This window comes from Ciconia boyciana, chromosome 3, assembly GCF_034638445.1.
Source record: "Ciconia boyciana chromosome 3, ASM3463844v1, whole genome shotgun sequence".
Taxonomy (NCBI): Eukaryota; Metazoa; Chordata; class Aves; order Ciconiiformes; family Ciconiidae; genus Ciconia; species Ciconia boyciana.
Window position 1 is genome coordinate 104,705,699 of NC_132936.1, and position 17,660 is coordinate 104,723,358.

At 39.0% G+C, this 17,660-nt stretch overlaps 1 protein-coding gene across 1 annotated transcript in view; it reads left to right on the forward strand.

Annotated features, from left to right (window-relative positions):
* The window catches only part of KCNK2 (potassium two pore domain channel subfamily K member 2), a 109,286-nt gene extending 92,399 nt beyond the window's left edge, over nt 1-16,887 (forward strand). The window contains exons 7-8 of the mRNA XM_072858354.1: nt 490-629; nt 15,264-16,887. Coding sequence (XP_072714455.1) covers nt 490-629; nt 15,264-15,581 — 458 coding nt within the window. The 3' untranslated portion in view covers nt 15,582-16,887. The remainder of the gene's footprint in view (nt 1-489; nt 630-15,263) is intronic.
* The last annotated feature ends 773 nt before the right edge of the window (nt 16,888-17,660 follow it).

The following is a 17,660-nucleotide window of genomic DNA, read 5'->3' on the forward strand; positions in this document are numbered from 1 at the left end:
GCTATTCTTTACTAGGGCTAAAGGATTCATGTAAGTATTGAGATGTGTTTCAAAGTCATGCAAAATCAGATTTCTCAGGATATGATATTACGTATTCCAGAGCAATACTTAAAATTTGGTACAGCATTGTTATTTGGAGCAGGTGGGAAGTCCTTTCTTCAAGCTGTCCTCAATGACCTCTACCTTAAATAATGACATATCAGAAGTTGAATCAGTTTGTCTGTGTTAATTTTTTAATTATTATGAATGATTAGCGATCATTGTCTAAAATTTGCATACTCCAAACTGTGTTTTCAAGAGTGGATGAATTTAGATCATTGTTTATTCAAATTGAATGGAATGTTTTGCTATGAAGTTTTGCATGGGTAAGAAAATAGAAGAAGTTGTAAGAAATATAACTGGTTTTTTTCAGGAAAAGAAGTAATTTAAAAACAGTTTTGCACCTATAACTATTAAGTCTGCTTTAATTTTAACTATATTGTTTTTCAGGAGGATCAGATATTGAGTACCTAGATTTTTATAAGCCAGTGGTATGGTTCTGGATCCTTGTTGGGCTTGCTTACTTTGCAGCTGTCCTCAGCATGATTGGAGACTGGCTAAGAGTCATATCAAAAAAGACAAAGGAAGAGGTAAGAACATTTTGAAAGGAGAACAAATACTACTTTTTAAAAACTTTGATTAGAAGTCAGGTGAGCTTATAGCTGCTTTTCCTCTTAGGGCATAGGGCAAAGCTGTTTATGTATGAAGTATATGCTGCAGCTCAAACTGCAGCAAACTTTGTAGCAGTCTAGTCAAACATACAGTGATTTTTACATGGCTGCATATAAAATTAGATTAAATGTATTATTAAATTAAGTGTATATGCACAATTGCACCTGACTTACAGGAAAAAAATCTCTAAAAGGATTATTCTAGACAGTAGTATGTAGTCCTTAATTTTTGAGGCAAAACCCATTCTGCTTTCATTGTTTCTATATGGGATGCAGGTATGTAAAGAAAAATCCTAAATCACTAAATAGTTATATTCAAGATACCTTTGATCATTTTGTAGTGGTAAGAGAATAAATGTTTCATATCATGCAAAGTATTGGAATGAATTATTTAAATATGCCTGGGTGTATTTTACCATAATATCTTCAGTGGCATGCCTAGTTATTTTTGGTCATGTGCATTGCTTTCAGTTCAAACATATTTTTACTTGTAAATGTGTATTTATCATTGCAATGATGCTACAATATTTTACTTTAAATTTTGTCATTTAAGAAAATGTCCTGGTTTTGAAAATGTTGGAGGATAAATAAAATTTCCTTTGATTGCAGCTAGCACAGTTCAGGTGTTACTAGAAGTCTGAGAAGTAATTTTGTTTTAAGCAACATATTATTTCCCTCTAATTTAACTTTAGTTCCTCTGCACGCATCAGTTAATTTGTGTGACTCAAATATAAAAACTCTCATTTCTTTTTGGTGGAATGAAAATGTTGGTTACTGTGCAGTGGCCTACTACTTATATTGCTTTGAATTGTCTTCCTAGCTGTAGGGCACCGCATCAATGCCTAGATGTAATCCTGGCAATCTTTGAGTTCCCAGAGACCTTGCTATAAAGGGTAGCTTACCCCTGTACACCTTCACTCATTACAGACCCTCAGGGTCCCTGCCGCTTTCTGACCAGAGGGCAGCAGTGCTGGTGATGGCAGGCAGGAGGATGGGAGCTGGGTGCTTGGCAGGATTAAGCCCGCTTTGTGAGGCATGTGGGGTGGGCAGCCCTTTTTCATTGCCCTTGCTATGCTCGTAGCCCTTCATAGTTAGAGACAGCATTGTGGCAGGTCTGTTATAAGTACACTTTTACCACTTTTACTTTTTCATAAACACTTAGCTCTGAAGCAGAGGACAATAGTTGATCACTTTCATTTAACGAGTATCATCTTTTGCCCCTGTGCAGTAAATTTGAAAGGACATTTATAGCTTTCCTTACACAAAGAGCTTTACTAGTGTCCTTCAGAGATACGGAGCAGCAGGTATCACACAAGTGTTCCCATTCGCAAGTTCAACGGTTTGCAGGATCACCATTTGGTTTTCTGGAAAAGCACTGAGGGCGTCTTTTAATACCCAACCTGCATGATTTACACTGGATGCAGGGAAACCAGCAGATCACTTCCAATGCCATTAACCTACGTGGTTTTTCTTCATTATTTTGAACTTCAGAATTAGGTCGGTCTATCCCATTTTTCCCTCTGGGCTAGGAAGAAGAGCTGGGCAAGCACATGTGGTGTTTCCCCCGTGCACTCTCCTAGTGTCTAACTGTTCTCAACTTGGGGCATTTCCTAAACTGCATTTAGTTTCCCTGGATTACTTGTTTCTGGATTCTTGAAAAACTGTTGATATGACTGAGGCACTATGCAAAAATACCTTGTTCAGGCTCGGTTTTGCTGCATTTCCTCAGACACCGGTGACACAGTTTAGTTCTTCACACAACTTCCTAGAATTAGTCTGGTCTTTAATCTTACTTTTCTCATACTCTTCTCTCTTATCCAGACAGTAAGATCTCTGGATAAGATGCTGTCTTGACTATATAATTGTACATAGCACACTGAGGGTTTAATCTTGTTTAGAGTGTCTCATTATCCATATTATTATAATGATGATAATATATTAAGAATGTTTGAATTTTATAATATCTTGTTTTTATTTTATACTGAAGCTATTTCAATATAGACTAACTTTGGGAAAGATTCAAAGAAACATGACTTGAACAAACTCATGGATTCCTTTAACACATTAAATACATTCCTATTTTTATCGAGTAAAACTCCATTTGCCAGGTTATGCAGCACAGTGCTATGCCAAACTTTCTTTTCTCAGGCACCAGGAATGTATGCCCTATTTCATCTTTCCATTCTTTCTCACCTTTGTAGCCTAAACAAGCATATTCATTTTGTCTTCAGAAAGGAAAATCTCATTCTTCAGATATATCCAAATTATCTTGGCTGATGCAGGTATTCAGGATTTTGCTGCATACAAGTGTCTCTTGTGTTAGGTTAGATTAAAGACAGACATAACATAATTGGTACCATTTGTTCAATTAATCATATCTCTGATGTTCAGAAATCTCCCCTCCACTTCTTAACCCATTGCTCAGGCATGTCTGAGAATTCATAACAGAAAGAAAATGTTTTAGCAGTTTAAAAATGCTGCAGTTTTAAAAATGACAGAGACCAGTTTGAGAACTGAATTATGGCATAGCGCAAGTTGTGTGCTAGTTAGAAAATACGAAAAATTATTTCTGTATTCTATCCTAATGATATTTTGTAGGAAGAAAGTTATATACATATATTGCATTTTGTTATAAGATTGGCTGTGTTTGAACAGAAGCGTTGTACAAATAGTCACTTTACAGGTAGCATTTTATGATAAAAACTGCTGCTCTTAGCTCATCCTTACTATCTGCCTAGGAAAATGTGAGTGAAGAAGCTGAGGGAGTTTAGTGGAAATGTAGTCATCAAGTCTCCTCTATGCCAGCAGAAGCCAGAGGAGACTCTGAATTTCATGTATTGTCTGTTTTTTCAGTTAAACCTAAATTTACAATGGTCTGTTCCAGCTTCTATGGATGCAGATTATAGTGGAGGAACCTATCTGGAGTTCAAATAGTAGAAATGAGTGCAATGGAAAATCCTAGTTCTAAGTATGGTTTTTAACTGTCTTTTAAGGAAACATTCTGTCAGTCCTTGGGGAAATAGCTCATTATAACTAAAGGTAGCCTTTGAAATTAGAAACAATGTTATATACTGAAATCTACTGGGAGACAGAGGCTATGATAAAATCTATAGGACCATAATTAATGCATTCTGAAAACTGAAACAGTTTCATGTATTTCCTAGGAAACACAAGACACTGAAAATCTTCCTTCACGAAACTTACTTACTCACTGTGGGTATTAACACCTACAAGTAAACAAGATTTTGTGCAGGATTTGTATCATACCTTTCATGAAAAAAGTAGTAGTAGCCTAACTTGTTTTAGATACAGGAGGGACCAGATCACTCAGTAGTGATCGGTTGTGTTGGTTTCAGCAGTCTAAGACTGAGGGCTGGTGGCAGTCAAGTCTACTGAATTGAACTAGAGTTCAGGATGAAGACAGAGGGGTTGCAAGTGTTGAAAAGCCCCTTTCTACTTCCCCTCAACAACCAAAACTATATATCAGCTGAGTTATTTGATATCTCTTTTGATAGGCAGCTGTAATAATCTCCTCCTTGCCTTTTCCCTCAGTCTAAAATAAAAACCAGTTTATCACAGCATATTTAGAGTGTATGTTGTGAAAGGAAACCTCCATATTCCAGGAAGTGGCCATGTTGATAATGAATATCACCTAATATCTGTAGTCCTGTTCACATTTTTCTTAATGCAGTTGCATTGTTCTTAAAAGCAGTTTACATAAGACTTTGCGGTAATAGCGCATTTCACTGTTTCAACGAAATAAACATCTATTTTTTTTCAGGATACTACCAGGAAAGTTTGCCATATGCAAGTGGAACTGAGACAAAAAAATCTGATCAGATATGCACTGATCCACAATAATGCTATATTTTGATATTAAAATCCAGATAACCAGAATGTCTGTCAGTTGCTCAGGTGGCTTTTGTCTCCTGAAATACTCTTGAGAGTTTTGAATGCATCAAATGGGGAGGGAAGTGAAAGACAAGTAGAGACAGAAGTGGGAGTTTTAGAAGGATAGATCTGCTGCTGGAAGCAGTTCATACAGTAAGATAGATGAAGTGTCAGAAAGTCACTGGAACATGCTGTGTGCTGTAGTCTTAAGTAGGCGATCTGTCTCTGAAGTTCAGCTTCAGCTGTACTAGCTTGCCTTAAACTCCCTCCTCTTCATTATTCTCTATACTCTGATTACTCAGAGCACTTTTAAAGTCTTCTGAGTTTAGTCTCTTTGAAAGGTAAAATTTCAGCAGGATTTTTTTTCCTTGTATTTTTCTTTTCAGTATGCAGCAGCTTCTGAATTTCAGCATTTCCAGCAAGAATGCCTACCCAACCAAGAATCTTAGTCATTTAGGCTATAAATTTCAAATTCCCATTTTTAAAATTAAGTGCTTATGTCCCTCGGCCTCACGATATTATCTTTGTTAAGCTCTAGTCCAGACTTCATTCAAGTCAATGAAGAAGGGATTCATCTCCAGTGTAGATATCAACATCTGACCTAGTCATCTACATTCCCTTTACAGTCAGTGGAAGGAAATGAGTGTTTCTAGCATGATCCATTTGAATTTTTTAAGGCATCTACCATATGAGATGAATTGCATCCTGGAAGAGCCTGTTCTCTTCACTGTATATCAAGAGTCCAGGTGACTGACTCATGTTAGACATTGGCTCAGTTTGGACAAGTGATTTTTCATGCTGGGTGTCTTTTGATTTGAACAATATGGATCCAGCTTTAAAGACCAAGCCTAAAATTTCATGAGAAATAGCACATTCACTTCTTGTGGAAATTCAAGAGGCAGTTGTTATCTTTGATAGTTATAAACAAATTTGACTCATCTGAATCATCATTCAGTTTAATCTTCTTGGCACCAGTGGCAGAGCTGTCACTCATGTCTGTCAAAACAGAATTAGGCTTGTCATGATGATGCCATGGAGATTATTGCACTCCCTATAATATTTGTTGTCTTTTCATTTTACTAGCTTTAGGCTAAAGGTGCTCACCCAGCATAAGGTGCTCACCCCATCTCTCATATGCTGCAAGGAGGGACCCTAATTGTAGGTTGTATGCATGAAAAGATGAAAAAATGAGTAGACTCAAATGAGAAGCAGTTTTGCAAGGTTTTAGTGAGTTGAACCTGCATACCAGGCAAACAGATAGGCCTCAGAGGCTGTTCAGTGAGGGTGTGCGACCAAGGAGGAGGAAGGAGAAATTCTTTCAGTGGCGGTGAGCTCTTAACCTGGCTCTTGCTGTTTTACGAAACAAAATCTGTTCACTTAGAAATGAAGGTGATAATAAGTCTTCAGCCTGGTGATCAGAGGCTTTTTACAAAGGTGTGAGTCAATTGCTGATCCATTGTGCATTGTTTTTAAGTGAGATGGATCAGCTTCTGTTGAAGAAAACAACTGTTTGGGCTTTTCCTTTTCTTACAAAAAATTAAAAAAAAACAATTGCAGTAGTTTTAAGAATTGTATATCCACATGTTCAATGGGTAGGTCAGACTGACTTGATGGAAGTCTGTTCGTAGAAAGCACTGAATCAGAAATATTTGTGGGAGACAGTCATGGTGTGAAAGCAATTGCACGTGAAGTCCTTTTGCAAGGCAATGAGTAATAGGGGTGTCACAATTCTAGGATGCTCAAGCAGGGGATCATTGCGTTTCTGTAGGAAAGTGGTGTTACTGCTGCAGATGTTATTAAAAGGTGTATTACCACAAAACAGTCCCTAGATCTGTGGTCTAAACTTCAGAAAGAATGCAGAGAATTACGAAAATGGCAAAAGAGCCGTCTGAAGTCTGCCTAGCATTTAAAGTTTTTTCCAGTCCATCCAAGATGTACAGAAAAGTGTATTTGAAGAAGAATAGCCACATTCAAAAAGGTGATTGTTTCTAATAATTTCTGAGGTGGGGAAAAATATAAAATCTTTCTACACTAAATATGGCCATAGGTCTCTAGTCAAAGTTGACTAGCAACAGGACAAAAAAACCCACCCCAAAATGAAAGATGGGAGTCCAGTTCCTCCATAATGTCTCTGAGTCTCGGAGATGTATAAAGAGTGGTATAGGTGTAAGGAAAAGGTAGAAATGGCTGACCTGGTTTTGAATGCAATTTGATCTCTTCACTTCTCAAGAGATTATAAGTCATCCTGGTGACATTCTCGGTCCTGCCCTAGCAACAGTCTGTAATACTGAATTTCTGTATCGATCACTCTTTTACAAGTGCGCTGTAGTACTATGTGCAATAATGAATATGGAAGAACATGTTGTTCTGAGAGTCCCAGGAAAACTAATCTGCTAATGGTTTTTGACACTTTGAGATGCCTTTCCTCATAGCTTTGTGTACTTTGGGCATGTGATGCCTGCTTAACTTCAGATTCAACACACACACGCAAAGGTAACATCTACACTGTTATCATTTTGGTGTGGTTTATATTTATATCGTGCCCCTACCCCGGGCCCTGCTCCCCACAGTGCTCCCCTTGCCTCACCGTGCCGACCGCGTGGTTCAGGGGAGATGGAAACGTCTCCGGTGCAGGCTGCATGCAACCGAGTAGCGATGGTGAGAGCTATTGAATTTGCAAAAATGAAACTGGAGCAAGTGACTTAGACTTCCTAATAAGAGAAACTGATTAAAGAGAGCTCAGTTACAGCAGTGGCATTTCTTGGAGTTAATTACCCATGAAGATTCCCTGAATGTACATTATCATGGTTTACATTAGGAAATCTTGATTTTAGAGACAAGATGTAATCGATCCTTTAGGTTACTGTGACAAACATATCTGTGATTTAACTCTTGACAGAGTGATATTTAATCTGGAATCTGTTCGGCCCACATCTTCATGATTTACATTCCTGAAAACTTTACTTTTTTAAGGTAATCTCAGTGCTTGGATATTGTTAGGAAAAGATGCCAAAACATGTTAGTAATACTGAGCGTGTATGCATTTGATAGCTGTCTTGTGGATGAGTCCCCAGACAAAGCCAGTTCAGCAGAATACCCTTGCATCTTCAAGAAGTTGTGTTGACAGTGAGGAAACTGCTTTGCAGTCATGGATAAAGAGGACTGAAGAAACTATGGAATATCTTCCTTTACAAGGGATGAGTGCAGTTGTAATACTAGTGTTGAACAAAGTGGAGCTTTAATATTTCACACAAATATCACTCCAGATATTGACATTAGAAAGTTAAGAAATAAACAGTTTTTACTGGGCCTTGACCATACAGTTACACTAGCCATTCCTTACTCAGTACCAAGTCAAAATTAAAAGTCCTTTTTTTACGTTTTCTTTAGCATATCTTTATAAGCTAAAAAAGTCCAATGAGTTTATGAAACAGTCGTTGTCTCTTTCCTGTGGGAGAAAGTTGAGACAGTCTTTCAACTGCCTGTGGCTTGGGTTTCATTATGCTTCTAGTGTAATTCTTAAAACGTTTGCTATTTCTGGCCGCAGCAAAGTTGTTGGCTGTATAGTGCAGACAGACTACATGCTGTTCTCCTGAATCACCTTAGGCTCAGCTGGTAGAGCTTTATGAAAACCTAAATAGTTTCTTGTGGTTAATACAGGTGGATGTCATTCACTCTCATCAGGCTGAAAGAGGATCTGGATGGCTCTCTGAGGTAGATGAAACAACTAAACAGAACAGCTGATTTTGATAGGAAAATGTCAGCATCTTTTTTTATCTTTAGAAGTTATTAATAAAGCAGAACATTAGGGACCAAGATAATCAGGCCAATAACTTCTATACAGTATTGAGACACACACATATGCAGCTCTATGCAAAAAGGTGTCTGATGGGCAATATTCAATAATAGTTCTGAGGAGGTACCTAACATAGGAGTGTTCCTATTGCTGGAAAAAAAAAAGAGGTAAAACAAAATAAATGTGGTGACTGTTAGTATATCTGGTTCTGGTTTTGCAGACATGATTTTTTTTATTTTGTAGGCTACCTGGTTTTGTTTTGTTGAATCAGACCATGATAGATCAAAAGGGCCATTTCTGTGTCTGCCATCTGTCACATCTCCACAAAACATATTCCCACAGCTGCCACCATAGATGTTCCTCCACAAAAAATAATCAAAATTCATGGGCTCTCTGCATTCCTATTGGAGAATGTGGTTTATTTCATCCAAGGCATCAGATGTGCTCATGGAAGTTATGTGGGTGAAACCAAACAATCCTTGCTCACCACAATGAACTCACAAACATTACTTACGACAGGACTGAATAATCCAATATCCAGTGGGAGAGCATTGTTCCCAAAACATTTCTGACCACCATGGCTACAAAACTACAACTGTCTATGTAATTTAAATGGTACTCCAGAAGACGGCAATTTCACAGAATAGAATCTTTTCCCTTCTAATACTTGCCTGAAAAACAGAGGGACATGTATACCAGTCAGGGGAACCAAAAAAGAGATCACTTACTGCTTCATTTGTGCCATTCACTTTGAAATTAAAGTCTGGTAGCTTAAAGACCTGGTGTAGAAGAGTTCTCTGCTACAGAGCTGAGGTCCTGACAGAATGAAGGCATAGAAGATAGTGGTTAAACACCTGGGAAAGCTCGGCACAGGTATCTCATTAGTGCCTGTGGTATTTCTATGTTGCATTTTGTTACTCTTTTCCTTTACCTTTAAAGACAAGTAGAGCACAGTCTTCTCTAAATACCTGTCCACAGATTACAGCACAATGGGGTTTGGGTACTTACTAATAATGCTATAATTGCAGAAACACTAAAAGCCAGGTAATTGGGATGGGAATTTATTTAGTTGGACTATAAATGAGATTCCCTTAATGTACAGGAAATGCACAGGCTTCAATAAAAATGCCTGTGAAACTTGTCTTTTTCTCTTCTGCACTCCAGTCTTCTTTAGCCTATAGACAACTGATGTGCTGAACATAAATTAGCGGCCAGCAGTAGCCCAGGTGGGAAGAGGTGGTGTATGCTTGCCCAGAACTGCAGGAAAGTGAGATGGCAGGCAGACAAACCCTCCTACCCACGCAGGGAATCAACCCACCCTGCAGCTGCATTGTTAAACCTATCAACCCTCTCCGTACCTACATTTTTTTTAATTTTGATTTTTAAATGTGACTTTGAGAACAATTTCTGCGAACGCTGCATGAGTTTCTTGAAAGCTAAGACAAAATGTTATGTACTCTGCTCTGCTGCCTGGATAATGTGACATGTACATGCTCTTTCTAGTTTTGTCTCTGAGTAGCATGTCATGGAGAGGTTAATTGGATGTGTTATTTTTAAGTAACAGAAAAAGTACATTGGAGAGGAAAAATGAAGCTGCGAAACTTTGGAGAATGCATTAGGGATAAATGTTAGAAATTATATACTGGGGAACATCTAGAGCGTTAAGAATATCTGTAAGGAAGGCCACTTTTTTTCCCCCTAAAATGCAGTCAGATAGATATCTCCAGCTCATCTACTTGCTCTTTAATTCATTTTTTTGGCTTGCACTAACATGGCCATCGTAAAATGTATGAGCCCTGTATGCCAAAAGAAACAATATAAAGTACAGCTATGAATGAAAAAGCTACATACATTATTTAGAAATATATATTTTCATTTTCTTGCACAGCATATATAATGTTATTTTTTTTCTTATTTGGTACTTAGTGGTTTAGCGCCTCCCAAGTATATAATAACTTTCACGTCATATATTTGAGTTCCATCCAAGCAGGATATCTTTCTTCCCACTCTGTAAGTAGAAGTAGATTAACTTGTTATACTGTAATGTTGGGATTTCTCAAGAATCTCCCTGAAAGAGAGGAGCAAAACTAAGGCAAAGTTAAGTTAGACAAGTGTGTATTCATTTCGGTCTGTTTAAGGATGTCCTTAATTAGGCTTGTGTTTGTGTTTTTTTTTTTTTCTGTTAGACCACAAATGTGGCTTAATTCAAAGTACAGATTACTCATGTAAAGGTTATGGCTACATGGCTTGTGCTGTCCAGACCACACTTAATAGGATGAGTGGTCTTCCTGCGTGGTGGGCAGTTTTGTTTGTATAATTATTTGGATATCTGTTGTGAGTGGAGTGTCCAGAAAGATCCCCAAACTCCTGACAACTATAAGGAATTAGAGTAAATGTACTGAAGAATGAAGCAGGTGCTTCAGTATCTTCAGATGTTTTTTTTTCTTTTAACAGTAGCATCCCCTTGGACATACTTACATTCTGGGTTATGCTATTGGCCTCTATCCAAGCGTGGAGCTCAGCTAGACAGTGACAAAGCTAAAACATGGTGGTGATGAAAATGAATAGAGAGTTTTGGTCTCGCCAGTGATATTGGCTGAGAGCTAGTTTTAGGTCATTATTAATTTAGGTGGGTTTTGACAGGAATAGGTGAAGGAATGGTTGCTTAATGTCCATGTTTTTTCCTAGTTCTGTCAAATTCAGTATGTCTGTCTTTAAATTATATTGGTGATAATGTATGTGCACAACCTGGGAACTGTTTAGTCATTCAGGAAGTTCATGCAGTATTTTTTTGATGTATAGTTAAAAACAAACAGACAAACCCCCCAAAAATCAAAAGCGGCTTTAACAGGAGTGAGTAGACCCACTTCAAAATTGTTCAGAGGCTTTTTCTCATTATATCCTAATAGAGTAAATGTGACATTTCTGCTACAGGTAGACAGAGACACCTTAACATAGACATCTAGAGATGCTACTAGAGATGACCCATGGTATCTGAGACATCCCCATGAGGCTGTCAGATATGATGCAGAATGTATGGGATATCCAGGCTCATCTGCAGTGGTAGCTGGAGGCCAGGCAGCCTGTGCTGGGCAAGGAATTGGCTGTTTATTTGATAGAAAAGTATCTAGTTTTTTGTGGTGAAGTGTGCTGTGTGGAATATTTAGTTGTGTTACCATTACCATATTTCTTGAGAATTTGTCATTGAGACCTGTCTTCCCTGGACTCATAAGGCTGTAGGGTATTGCTTCATAAATACCTTATAAAGTTACTAGCTGTTGATATTCAAAGTACAATGTTAATAGGTTAGAGTTGATACTCCTTGTGAAATTCGTCTAACACCTTGCAGTCTAATTGGGATTTTGATGTGGAAGAAGTCAATCCTGGAGCTGGGCTAGGGACTGTGTCCCCATTACTGGTGGCATCTCTATTCCCCGAAGGTTAGGAGTGAGCAGCATCGCCACTCACACAATCATGGCTGAGTTAGGTGCTATCACTGTGACGTGTTTTTCCTATTACTTTTGAAATATTTTGTGTCATTCAGCCTTATGTAAAGTACTTAGTTGTCAATAATTTCTGTGACTAAGAGGCCTCGTCCTCATGTCACATTGCTCCCAACTATGACAGCTGCAGAGTCTACAGAGCTGTGTGCTGCAATGAGGCAAAAGAATTGGAGAAAAGTAAACAATTGTTACAGTAGGTAGGTATGTGAAGATTTTTTTTGAGCAGCATAGGCAACTGGCATTTCAATCACTTTGCATAAGACATTTTGTGGCTGTCAGCCCCCAGATGAAGAGGAGCTGTAATGCAGTATGATAAAATGTCATACCCTAAGGACAGAAAGAACCTGAACATACACAGAAATGTCCCTATGGATAAAGGAGGGATCAAAATATAAGAGCAAGTTGCTTATGTATACTGGCAGTTAAAAACTGCACATTTCTTTTCCTATAACCTTTTGTGCTTGAGTCAATAAGTGCTATGGAATTAAGAGTTTTATTCTGAAGAGAGAACATTTTTGAGTGCATTTCAGTTCACACAAAAGCTAGGGGCTGAAAGCAGTAATTTGGGGCACACATAGTTCACACAGCACTGAACTTCTGGTTTCTCATGCTGTGCCAATTATGTCTGTTTTACTACTAATGCATTTCAATTCTGCTTAGCAATAGCTCTGCATTTTTCAATTCTTTTCTATGATTTTAATATAAAACTGAAATTTTGCCAAGCAGCATCATAGCTCTGGTCTATGGGTAGACAGGATTGAGTCCACCACATTCATGTTCCACATCACCTTAATTGGAACATAAGCCCACCTCCAAAGGCATATTTAATGATGTTCTTCAGCTGGCTGCATAAACTTGCTTCCCAAAAGAAATCGAATTAGAATTTAGTAATTGGATATCCTAACAACTACAATGTTAAAATTCTCCTGAATAACTTACATGCACAAGAGTTAAAATATAGCAGCTTACCCTGTATAAGACAGGTCCATCACCAGCATGTGGTGAGGTGGGCTGGCAAGGGAATTCTGAGCCTATCCCAGGGGTTACACGGACTTGCTTTCATCAGAAGCATGGCCAGCTGGTTTTTATTTGCTGGGAAAACATGAGAGAAGTGGGAACTGAAACTACTACTAAAAGGAAGGTTAAAAAGCATATGGGAAGACAGTTCAAGATGCTTGTAGCTTCCAGTAAGTTGCCAAGGCAGAATTTTAAAGCTACCAGTCTGATAACATCCCTTGAATGTGACCATATACAAGGCCAGAGATGTGTGCCTGAGCAAAATAACTGGTCTGGTGAATGCTTACGCAGCTGGTGAGGGGTACAAATGCGTAGGGTAAAATGGGAACCCATATACTGGCTCTTTGCTTCCCTGGACAGAAGCGTGCTCCAGAATCTGAGCAGGCCGCCTTTAATAAAACTTTGGAGAAGGACAAAGCTGCCCCAGGGCGTGCACTGATACTGCTTATCATATTCTTATTACTTGTTTACTACAAATAAATATCGTAGCAGCTGAAATGTTTCAGCATTACAGATTTCATTATTTTCAGATCTCAAGTGCAGTGTGTCTGATCCTAATTGCACAATTTAAATACTAATAATCACTCAGCTGGGCGAGTCCTCTGTGGATTTGAGATAATAATCCTTGTTTTAGAAAATATACATAATGGGTCCACATTAGTCATCCGTGTAATTCACTGAAGCTGAGACAAATGTAATAAAATGACCCCTGGGTAAAGAGATCTTTTTGTTTTGTTTCTGGAGGGGGAAAGTTTTCCTGAAACCCTGTCACTCCTGGGTGAGCTGATTATTTTTTACCTTCATTATATTCCTGTTTTCCACTGCACTGCAAAGCATGAATTAGCCTGTGGCCACTTTTCTCTGATGGTTTACCCCCCGTATTTCTCTGTCTTAATTTTTTTTTTTTTATTTCTATGCTCACCAAGTCCGAGCTTGCTTGCCAATGATTGAAATTCTGGACTGAGCAGTACCAATTAGACTAATTTATTTAAGCGGGTTAATTCTTCCGAAATGCTTTGCTTTGGAGTTAGATTTATCAGCAGTCTATCTTCCCTGTACTATACCTTCCAATTCTTAAACTGCCTACAAAGCAGAGATTTAAAGAGAAACAATCTATTTCCTTTGCAGTTATAATGAGATAATCTCCTCAAAAGGTGCCTTCTTTAATGACCTATATAACTTATTTAATGTTGTAACAGTGGTTTGGTTGAAATACAAGAGCAAAAATATAAATGGCATATAAATTACAAGGCCATAGTTCACCTCAGACTATTATCTGGGTGAGGTGCGCAGTCTACCTCATGCCATATCTGAGGAAAAATAAGGATAACTTGGGACTCTGCCAGCAGCTGCCTTCCTCCCCCCTCCTCAGAGCCTGGGCTCATGGGATGCTCCAGCTTTCCTCGTACTGAAACACTGAAATGGTGGAAAGAAGTCTTGAGGAGTAAACATTATGGTAGTTTTTAGTGAAAGTGGATCAGCCTTTGCCAAGGCTGTCGATATAAGGACATAAGAGTGAAAGCACAAGAACTGAGCGGGCAGCAGGGAATCTACATACGTTCGCGAAACGGTCGCGATGGTCCAAACTAGCGCGTTGCAGCCACCCTGACTGGAGGTCTGGGCACAGCATGGGGAATACCCCCTCCAGCTGAATGGTGACTGTACAGCCGCCGCGGGCAGCGACTGGCGGGCTGCGTTTCCTCTGGGTGTGATCGGTCACAGCTCCCGGAGTCCCACTCTGCAATTGTCTTGTTGCTGCTTTTTGGTATGTCACTTCAGCAGAGTCAGGGTGGTACGCAGGCATGTTGCTGACATGACTGAAACTGCTGCTGTGTTGGTGCTACGTTTGAGCAAGCATAAAAAAGAGAGAATACAAGCAGCTGACGTTTTCCTTTAAAAAAGCTTTCCTGTCTAAATTTAGAAAATTCTTTGCCAAGTCTCCCAGGGATCTTTCCAGAGACAGTAAATAACCCTGCACCCTAGTAACAACACGCAACACAGCCTGGATTGCTGGGATTTCAGCAGCCCCTGACCAGCTGGGTACTGTGCAGCTGTCAGGGCTCTGCAGCTTCCCTGTATTGTTGACTGCCTAGAATTAAAGAAAATTTAGCAGAAAAGGTTTTTACTGTGTTTTTAGAATCGTTGTTAACTCTTACCTAGTGCAACATTTCTTCTTGTTTAGTTGCTATCAATAAGAGAGTGAGTCTGCAGCGTGAGAAATCTGTGCCGGATGGAGCAGCTCTGCCAGCCCAAAGCCATGCTGCTCTCTCACTAGGCTCTGGAGCCTAAACAGTGTCTAAAGTCCTCGGCCCCATAATGCTTTCTTTTTCCTTATTTTTGCTGCAGGTAGGGGAGTTCAGAGCCCACGCTGCGGAGTGGACAGCCAACGTCACCGCAGAGTTCAAAGAAACTCGAAGGCGCCTGAGCGTGGAGATCTACGACAAGTTCCAGCGGGCTACCTCTATCAAAAGGAAGCTCTCCGCAGAACTTGCCGTCAACCACAATCAAGACCTGACCCCCTGCAAGAGAACCCTGTCAGTCAACCATCTCACCAGTGAGAAGGACATCTTGCCAGCTCTAACAAAGACGGACAGCATTTACATGAATGGTTTGACACCGCACTGTGCAGCAGAAGAGATAGCCGTTATTGAAAACATTAAGTAGCCGTGACTTTGGATCCCAGTCCTTCAGAAGCTCTTGGCTTAGACTAGCCATATACCTTTTTTTTCCTCCACCCTGTCGATGATCAATGCTAATAGCATTTTATATGTGTGCATGAGTTCCACAGAAACTACAGTCCAGAGTTACCATTGCATCTCTTCAAAGACACAAAGATGAATGGCACTTCTGTTATCAAAAGATGCTGGAACAAGCAATGTCTTCTGCCTTTATCTGCCCAGACTGTTTTTCACTTCTCCTAATGTGCCATAGGGCCTCAAGAATGAATCACACTTGTTTATGGTAACAATGTAGCTTTGAGGGATCAGTCCTTAAAATTTCAGGGTCTACCTTACTGAGCCTAGGAATGGACCATTTCTGGACTACAACACATTTGTAAATGGCAAGAAATTCTTATGCAGCCTTTTACCTAAGAAATTTTTGTCAGTGCCTTATCTTTTGAAGAACCAGAACCTCTACAGTTCCTGTATGGTTTTTTGTTTGTTTGGTTTTTTGCATGAGAAGTGTATTTCATTTGAGCTTTCATTCTTCTTAAAACGATGGTGTTTTAAAGGTGTCTGTCGTGAAGATACCAACCAGCATGAATGAATGCCAAAACTCAACAATCATCAAATGATGTTCTTAGCTCTAAATTTAAAGGCACTGCAGTTTCAAAAGTTGCAAACATGTCCCCCAGAAGCATTTTGTTTTACTCAGGTCCAGCTGATACTTGTTCACACTGACTTGCAGAATTTGCAGACCCTCTTCAGGTCTTATTTTTTCAAGCAGTGTTCAGCAGTTGTTTTTTTTTCCTCTGCGTCAGATGTACCAAAAAACCTGCAGCTTATCTATCACTAAATTATTTGGTAGATGACAAGAGCAAATACAAATTACTATTTTGAGGAGAGGCAGGAGAGGCTTTTAATTGCTGTATTCTAATAACCACATCCAGAAAACAATGCAGAAAAATGCAGCGATTTTTAATAAGCATAAACCTTCTGCCAGATACTTGCTCTAAGAGAAGGCTTCTTAACTTCCTCTTTAAGTCAAGTCACACCAGACGCCATATGATATTTTACCCAGGAATCCTGCTGGAGTGCTTTCCTGAATGTCACGCTGTACAGTGGCTGCCTGTGCCGGAGCTGTGACTAACGTGGGAATGCAATTGAAACTGGTATCACTGTGACTTTCTACATTTCAAATAGAGATGGCTCTGAATATAAGTGCAGGCATGAAGAAGAGCTGATAAATAGCACAATCTGAATACCGATGATTGTTCAGACAGGATAGGCTGACGAGAAGCAGATCTAAACCAGACTATGGGTTTTCTTCATTGGTTTTAAGAAAACATGTTAACTTTAATTTTGTATCTTCTGTTTTGCTTATAGCTGTACATGAGATTCAGAAGAAATGCAGGATGGAATGGATAATTTTGCTTTTTTTTCTTATGTTAGTCTATTGGAACCTGGCTGTACATAAAATGAATAGAACAGGCCTTAAAGAATAATTTAGGCTCTGTGTAAATTAAACAAGAATGGGACTTTGCTGATTGGGCATGATTCAAGTGGCAAATCTAACAGCATCTCTGACCATTAGATAACATGCAAGATATGAATGTTAATGTTTTTTGGATGCTTAGCTTGTTTTCTAATAAATATAAGTTAATATGTAAATTCAGTCAATTCAGTGTAAATACCAGTCAATTAACATTTACAGAGAGTACGCTTTTAAAACTAAGGAAGTTCCATGACACAGCACCGAGCAATGCTCTTATAACAAAGACCCTTGTCTCCCCAGCACAGTGTTCTGAATGTCCACATGGCGAGGGTTCGTCTTGCCATGTATAAACTGTGAACTGTAATGAAAAATAAAGTTTTTAATTAAAATAAGCTTTTCTGAATCTCCTGCTTGCTACAACTGGAATGCTCAGAAATAATTTGTGAAACTGATTTTTGTGCTTTCATTGGTTACAGAGTATAGCAGTTTGCCACCTGCTTTAATTTAAGCTGGCTTAGCAATAAAGGCTTGACTCACCCAGCACGGAAATTATTTTTTTGCTTGATATTAAAAATAATGCTCTTTGGT